This window comes from Coffea eugenioides, chromosome 11, assembly GCF_003713205.1.
Source record: "Coffea eugenioides isolate CCC68of chromosome 11, Ceug_1.0, whole genome shotgun sequence".
Taxonomy (NCBI): Eukaryota; Viridiplantae; Streptophyta; class Magnoliopsida; order Gentianales; family Rubiaceae; genus Coffea; species Coffea eugenioides.
The window spans coordinates 35,400,244-35,409,192 of record NC_040045.1 but is presented as its reverse complement, the minus strand read 5'-3'; the positions used below and the strand labels follow the sequence as shown (position 1 = coordinate 35,409,192).

Here is an 8,949-nt window from a genome sequence, read left to right as displayed (position 1 = left end):
TAGAATTGTGAAGTGATGCTTATGAAAGGCCGAAAGGGTGATGAAGTCTCATTGAATGTGTTGTAGAATGTTTTCATGTTTCATCACCAGAGAAAGAAATATAGATGCACACAATTATTCTGAAGTATTCTCATGAACCAAAGAAAACTTATTATCTTTAATCCCTCTGAAGAACAATCTAAAGATCATTTTGCTTAACAAAATGTATGGATTGTTTTATATATATATATATATATATATAAGTAATCTTATATACACTATTAGTTTATACATTAACAGGTATGGATGCAGATTACGTACACAAGAATTGAAGTTCGAATTCGAATCAAATTAGGTAGTATGCATCGATACTTGTTAATATATAAATTGTCAATTAATGTAAGGTTGATCCTTAACTTATTATTCAATGTATTAAACAAAAGGTCGAATGATTGGATTTTGGTAGTCATCAATTTGTGGTTGATTGATTCTTGGAGACTGACTAATACAACCAGCCATTAATTGAGTGGTCAACTTTCCATGAAGACTTTTAGGCAGTCATTATTATCAGCAATTTCTGCTAGCATTTAGAGCCGCAGTTGATGCTCGTCAACTAGTGTAGATGAACCACTCAAATATCAGTACCCAAAAACGTCCAATGGGGCATCTTCTCGGAATTTCTTCATCTTTACTGCTACTGTTCTTATTCAACTTTTTCGAGTCTCCAGCCAATTCCCATTTGACGGCAGTAACCAATCCTATCACTTTTAGATTTACTGGTTATGTATATCATGAAAAAAGTTTAAAATTTTAGCAAAAGTCATAATTTTGTTTGAAAAAGTAGCAGTTCTGTACAAAAAATAGGGAGTTTTGTTTGAAAAATAGAAAGGTTTTGTTAATGATATAGTAAATTTACTAAAAAAAATGGTAAGATTTGCTAATGAGGTCATAAGTTTGTTCTTGAAGTTTTATATTAAAGTGCTAGTTTTGGGGGAAAAAATGGTAATTTTTGCTGAAATCTAGTAAGATTTGATATTTAAATAGCAAGTTACAATAAATAATAAAAGTTATTTGTTTTGTGCAAAAACTTACTATTAGTTATACCAAATTTTACTCTCACAATTTTGTCCCAACCAACTGATGGAGAATCAATTCCACAACCAACTGATAGAGAATCAAAATTTCCATTAAGTCAGTACAAAATATGCCTCTAAGGATTTTGTCCACAAGAAAATAAAAATTTTCCACGGTGGATCACGACTTCCATTGACGAGCGGACTTAGACCCAGCACATCTGCCAATTTTTTACCCAACTTGGAACGTTATATGCTGCCTGTCAAGATCTTGAACGTTCTTTATTTAGGATTTCTTTGCTTCTTATAATTATAGATGCGCATTTGAAATTCTTGATCTATTTATTCTCCTTTTAGCTTCAACCTTTTTACAGTTTAAAATACACCGAAATGTTTTGCTTATTAAAATGTTCATCAAGTCCAAAAAAAAAAAAAGAATGAAAGTTTATCAAGTCTCATGTGATGCATTATATAAGGTTTTCACCGGAGAAAGAGACATATAGATCCATGCATATATTGCAAAGAGTATTCATGACATAAGGTTTAAATCTTTTTTACGTCTGCAAATCGTCCACTTTAACGAAGAACATCGCTGGATCAGTTTGCTTAGCAAAGTAAACCAGCCATTAATTAAGTGGTCCATGCCATTAATTTTGATACCAATTGATAAAAGAAAACATCACTCTACAGACCACCTAGTAATACAATTATGTTGTTGAAGATGAGACTCTTGATGGCTTATCTACGTGGGATACAAAGGGCAAGTTTTAATTGATCCAATTAAATTCCCATTAAACGCGTTGGTTTTACTGGATTTTTCTTTGTTTAATTTTCATCACAAATAAATTCGAGATGCAGATTGGATGATAATGCTAATATATCATCAGCTTAAGTCAATTTTTGAAGCTAATTATGTATCCATCAAAGCGGTGTCCATTTATACCATCTGCTAGCAACCGCAAGAATAGCAATTGAATCAATTTGCTTGACTGATTCTTGGATTGCCTATTCCAACAAACTTGCAATTATTTCTTTTCAGATAATGGTCTTTTGCAATATTAAATATCCAACTACTTTATATTACTACTTAAGGGATTTAGTTTCTATTTAATCGTATGTAGTAGTGAATGCAAAGTACAGTTAGATTGAAAGTATGATACATATTTTAACAGAGTGATAAATTTATTATGTTTTCACATGTTATTATTATATGGATTAATTTTCTATACACTGATTGCATATACACTTTCACCATTAGATGTATAACACATAAGGCGAATTTAAATTTGAAACTCAAATTTTGCATGCGTGTAATATATCCAACCATGATAGTATATATATCGTCAGTGTATATAATATTTACACATATTATATTATCTACATATTTTGTGTTAATATATACATCTACGATAATAATTTAGGGCCAGGGAGCATCATTTAGGGTGTCAGTGCATGACGTTCATGAAAAACTTCAAGGTCATCGTGCATTTTCTACGTCACAATCGGCAAATGAAGCTATTGGCTGCTATATCAGACAAGCCTATATATGTACCCAAAAAAATATCCAATGGGGGCATTTCTTTAATTGGTACTACTCCACTAATGTTTCTAGCCAATTACTTTCTTTTCATCAGCCAAATTCGATTAGATCAGATGCTGACTCGAAGTTTAATAAAAACTGAGCAATAGTAGGAATAAAAATTTTCACAATGTTAGATATTAATCATTTGTATAAATATTCTAAATACCATAGGGCACAGTTCTTATGTATTAGGAGCTTATGCTTCTATTCTATGTATAGCTTTCTTTCTGATGATCAATAAAATGAGGTGATTTTGCCCAACCAAAAAAAAAAAAGAAATTACAATGACAAGAATTCCTTTTTTTTTCCTGGGATTTGGCTGTGTGTCATTTGTGCTACTACATTGGAGTTATACCATACAAAAGCATTTTTATTAGGGGAATATTATAATGGAATAAAGTGTGCAACTCTCATCTTTTCAGTAATTTTTTTTGGGGGACCTGCTTATACATGTTGCCGATGTTAGAATTCAGATATTAAAAAATATTGTGTTTTCGCTTTTTCCACTGGTAAATATTCCTAATCATCTAATTAAAATGGACACAAACTGAGAGAGGTGTGATTATAATCTAGAAACTAAACCATATAACATATAAGCGAAGTTATGAACTTGTTTGTTTGAGGGATAATTGCCACTTAGTCATGCATAGAGTTGTGACTAATATAACTATCAATTCTTCCCAAAAAAAAAAATAACTAATTCTGTCCCCCATGTCATAAAAGAAAATGGTTCAGTTCCTTATCTTATAGGTTGCATAAACCATCAAGATCTGGATATTTCTTACCAAATAAATAAATAGTCGAACGCTGAATTTTTTTTTGATTTTTGATGATATTATCTCAAACATTCTCACATGTCCAACTATAAAACAAAAGGTGAGGTGGAGTTGTAGTGTTAAAATTTTTTGTCATCTTTTACATTACCATTTTCATTCTTTCACTAAGGGATAAAATGGCATAACCATATTCAAAAAATTACTTTTTTTCGTTTTATGCAGAACTTGGAGTTGTATTGCTAATGCATACAATTAACGGTAACTAACAAAAATAACTGCTCGTGTATATTGTTTTTCACACAAAAGTTCACAAAACTTGAAATTTCAAAATTTAAAACTAATTTCCAGGATACTATTTTTTACAACTAAATATAACTTGAATTATTTTCCAAATCAAAATGAATTAATATTTCCATTTGTATGTCACGGTGTCACCAAGGATTTTCCCCACAAGCACGCAAAGATTTTCCACGCTCTTTTTCTACAGTTGGGATCTTCTATGCCACTACTCGGTGTCAAATCCAGTGCCAATCCCACTTATCACGTGATAGTAGAAGATATTTAAATAAATAGCGCATGACAAATTAAATAAACATGACACTTGTCATAAATATAGAAGTGGCATTGAATTGTCACTGGAAAAGTGGCACTGAGGATCCCGTGTGCTCTTTCTCCTCCACCTCATTCCACAAATTTGTCGTCATTTTATATTTCCATCCTACTTCCTACAAACACAGAACGGTGAAGTGATGCCTTTTAAAGCGTATAAATGAGGCCACCCATCTGGCTTACTATATCGAATAAACCAACGATACCAAAGAAATCCAATGGAGCATCATATTCTTTGTACTTTTTCATCTTTCCTACTTCTCTTCTTATTCAGTTCTATTCCTATCACTAGCCAGTTCCCATTTGGTAGCAGCAAGCAAGCTTATGATCATTCAAATATCACCTGTATTGAAAGTGAACGACGTGCCCTTCTTCAACTCAAACATGAGTTGAAAGATGAATCAAATCGTCTGTTATCTTGGATTGGAGAAGGGTGTTGTTCATGGGAAGGCATTAGTTGCCATAAAATCACTGGTAGTGTTTTGAAACTTGATCTACGCAACACGGTAGCATTTTCTGATGATTTTCATTGCAAAAATTGCTTGGGAGGCCATTTAAGTCCAAGTTTGGGCAACTTGACCAATTTGCAATACTTGGACTTGAGCTGGAATAATTTTTCAGGAATCCAAGTTCCCGCATTCTTTGGATTGTTGAAAAACTTGAGATACCTCAATCTCTCAGGTGCAGGATTTGATGGTGAAATTCCCCACCATTTAGGAAACCTCTCACATTTACAGTATTTGGATCTTGGAGATCTTGGGTTGAATGGGTTGAGGACTAAGGATCTCGGGTGGGTTGCTGGACTCTCTTCTCTAGAAGACCTGGTCCTGTTCGGATTGAACCTTATAGCCGCTCAAGATGGGTTACAGTCAATTAACATGCTTCCTTCACTAACAACACTAGACTTGCGTGGTTGTGGTCTTTTCATCCATCCTCATCTTTCACATGTCAATTTCACATCTCTTGCTTTCCTTGATCTCCGTGAAAATAATTTCAACAACTACATGGTCCCTCATTGGCTCCGTAATCTTACTGGCCTCCATGATCTTCGTCTTGGTGATAATAATCTATCTAATCCAATTCATGGCCTGTTTAACCAAATGACCTCTCTAGTTCATTTTGATCTATCTTCAAACCGTTTTGATGTTTCAACGTTGAAATCACTTTGTAACATAAGCAGTCTTACTTATTTGGATCTGAGTGCTAATAATTTGCAAGGGTCAATACCAAATGAAATAGGCCAACTTCCAAAACTAACCTACCTATTATTGTCTGATAACAGCTTAAATGGTACCATACCGACCAATCTTGGGCAGCTGAGGAAGCTACAAGATTTTGAGATTAGAAACAATTCATTAACTGGGGTCCTGTCTGAAGACCATTTTGCGAACTCCGAGAGCTAAAGTCACTGGACCTAACTAGAAACTCACTCGCTCTGAACGTGAGCTCCTCGTGGGTTCCTCCATTTCAACTCCAACGAATTCTGATGGGATCCATCATTGTGGGACCTAGGTTTCCGGCTTGGCTTCGGACGCAGAATGAAGTTGTGGAGTTAAACATGCAGAATGCTAGCATTTCAGATGCCATACCCAGCTGGTTTCATTATGATAATATTATGTCATTAGATCTCTCCAGCAACAGCCTAACTGGAAATCCTTCGGAATTCAAACAATTGAATGGATCGAGAAATAGTCAAATAGTTTCCATTGACTATCCTTATCGAGAAATATTTCTAAGCTCCAACAAATTGGACGGATCTCTCAAATCGTTTCCGTTGGATATTTCATATTTAGATCTTTCACACAATTTTCTTACTGGACATATTCCGCAGCTTGAAGTTGGTCAAACTTCGGTTGTACTTCAGTCTCTCTTACTAAATGATAACCGTTTCACAGGTACTATCCCTAAAGACTTGTGCAAGTCGAAAAATTTATCTTTTCTGGATCTATCCAACAATCTTCTGTCCGGAAGAGTTCCTCTATGTCTAGGAAACTTGCAAGACCTGCGGATCCTAAACTTGGCAAATAACAGTCTATCCGGTCAAATTCCGAGTTCATTGGGTAACTTGTGGCAACTTTATACTCTGCATTTGAATGGAAATAAATTCGTTGGGAAGCTCCCTACCTCAATGCAGCATCTGAGAAATTTGGAAATTCTTGATCTCGGTGACAATGGATTGAAGGATATTATACCAGCTTGGATTGGGGAAAGGTTATCAAATTTAAGGTTTCTAAGATTCCAGTCAAATAACTTCTATGGACCTATTTCCGATACACTCTGCCAACTCTCACTTCTTCAATTGCTAAACTTAGGACATAATAACTTGAGTGGATTTATTCCTCACTGCTTTAACAACATTACTGCCTTAATGGTATCAGGGCTAGATGGAGATTACGGCATTGATCCACGAGAAAGCCTTCAAGACATTAAGGGACGAAGAGAATTTGAGTATTACGCGAGTAACCTTGGGTTTGTTAAATCCATAAGCCTCTCAGCAAATAATTTAGTTGGCGAGATCCCTGATGGGATAATGGAACTGGTTCAATTGCAAGTTTTGAATCTTTCACAAAATCATTTGACTGGAAGGATCCCCAAGAAGATTGGCAACTTGAAGCAACTTGAAACACTTGATCTATCAATGAATGCACTCTTCGGTGCAATCCCTGAAAGCTTATCTGATTTGTACTTATTGAACTCTCTGAATTTGTCACACAATAAACTTTCAGGGCCAATACCATCAGGAAATCAGCTTCAAACCTTGACCGATCCATCCATCTATGAAGGAAACAGTGGACTCTGTGGCAAACCGCTCCCAAACAACTGCTCGGAACACAAATCGCCTACCAAAAATGGGCCTATTGATGATGGTGAAGGCCACAGCGAATCTGATTGGTCTTGGTTTTATGCTGGAATAGGACCGGGTTTTGCTGCCGGGCTGTCGGGAGTTCTGGGAATACTTCTCTTCAAGAAGTCATGGCGCTATGCATACTTCAAGTTTATAGAAAGTGCTTGTGACAAAATCTGGGTAAAGACTACTCGCCTGAGGAGGAATTTCCGTTGAGTAAGTTCCTATAAAAACACTTATACTCTGTTTTTCATATCACACACTAAGGAGCCACAATATCCGTAGCATACTATCTTTGATAATTTGCTCTTTGAAAATTTCACATTTTTGTAGACATTCCTTCATCTATCTTATTCTTTTTACTTTTATAGGCTGATCGTAGAGAACTAATTAGAACTTAACATTCATAATTTGCAACCTATTGTGATTTGTAATTTGTTTTTCCAAATATTTCTAAGGATTTATTTTATGCGTTTGTCCAATATAAGAAAATTATAGCTCCATAAGTTTTTTTTTTCAAACAAAGAATCTTAATAAGTTATATCAACAAAAGAATAACATACCAATTTTAATAGATAGGAGTATAAAGTAGTAGATGCCTGATACCGAATAGCTTAACAACAAGATTCTAACATCAAATTGGTAGCTTTCAAAGAAATTTTGTTTTCCCAATAACCTATTACATGATTGGAGACCAAAATTTTCATTTCCTTAACTTTTGAAATTTTCGATCCCGAAAAACTTGATAACAAAACCTTATTTGCTTTACCTAGGTTCTTCCTTTCTATTGGCAATTGGTTCAACTCTCTCAAAATTTTGAATTCTAATAATTCTTTTCTATTATTCATATTTACATTTTGTTTTCCTATTTTCATTAAATTCCATATTATGAATTTTATTGAATTTTTTTATTTACACCTGATTATAAAGATAATAGCATGTGGAATAATTATTTTACCATTAGCATTTGAATGCAGTAAATATTCTATGTCGAGCAATTTAGATTGTTTATCTTGCTCATTGATCTAATTTTCCATCAATAGTTTTATATGCTTTAGAACAGTTCCATACCACCCACCACCCACCACTGCAAGGAGTAAAGATTTGACAATTTGTGTATTTCAGACTAGACAGTCTTAAAGTTCAAGATTTATAACAAGATTTCTTTGAAACACACAAATTAAAGTTTAATTTTTTTTTTTTAAATTGGCACTTCTCTAGAGAAATTTTATTAACGATGGTACTTTGTTATCTTTCAAGTTGGTAGGCCTGCGACTATCAGAGTGGTTGCTGCTGTTGTTGTCCAGAGTGCCTCGAGAAGCAATAGTAGTTTTTTTGTGTTTTCGTGTATTTAAGCTTCGAGTATTCAGTGTTTTTCTGTTTTGTTTTGCATCTCAAGATGTAATCTGAGGATTAGTCCTCTTTCTACAGCTGTGAATTCTATGTCAAACCAGTGTTTCAATTGTTTGCTGAAATAAATTTTGGAATTTTGTTTTACCTTCTCTCATTCTCGTCTATGCTCTTTGCATGTCGTGTGCCTCCAAAATTAGATAAACGCTAGTTGTGGACACTTCTTGTTTTACCTGCTAGTCCAACGCTAGCAACGTAGTTTAGGAAAGAAAAATCCAACGCTAGTCGATTAGGCACTTTTTGTGCAAGTTTCATCCATTGCCTGTGTTCATGATATTTTCATACATTTTTCTTATTTTAGATCCCTTTTTTTATCATTTTCTTGCTATTATACCCATTCTTCTATTTATTTTTTTTTTTATTTTCTATTATTCTCATTTGCATTACCATGACCCCGCCAAGGTCGTTTAGGACATTGCAATTAATGCCATCTCACCAATTAGGAAATTTTGGCCCAATTAGAGATGGCAGGATCTCAGTTTTGCACGCGTAGGTGATTTTCAAAATGCAATACATTTAATGATTAGTTTGGAAACATTTCGTTTTGAACCACACCATTTGTTCTGTGATGTCAGAAATAAATGATTGATGGGGCTTAACGCTAAGTGCACAATTAAGAACGGCTTGGACTTGGGCCAAGTTAGAGTCAACCTAAAGTAGCCCAACCTAAATGAT

The 8,949-nt window shown here is 34.4% G+C and overlaps 1 protein-coding gene across 1 annotated transcript; it reads left to right on the top strand.

Annotated features, from left to right (window-relative positions):
• The first annotated feature begins 5,505 nt into the window (after positions 1–5,505).
• LOC113752414 (receptor-like protein EIX2) lies at positions 5,506–8,314 on the top strand. Its single transcript, XM_027296525.1, has 2 exons — positions 5,506–7,080; positions 8,125–8,314. The coding sequence occupies exon 1, from the start codon at positions 5,506–5,508 to the stop codon at positions 7,078–7,080; it is 1,575 nt and encodes a 524-aa protein (XP_027152326.1). The 3' UTR covers positions 8,125–8,314.
• Positions 8,315–8,949: the final 635 nt, after the last annotated feature.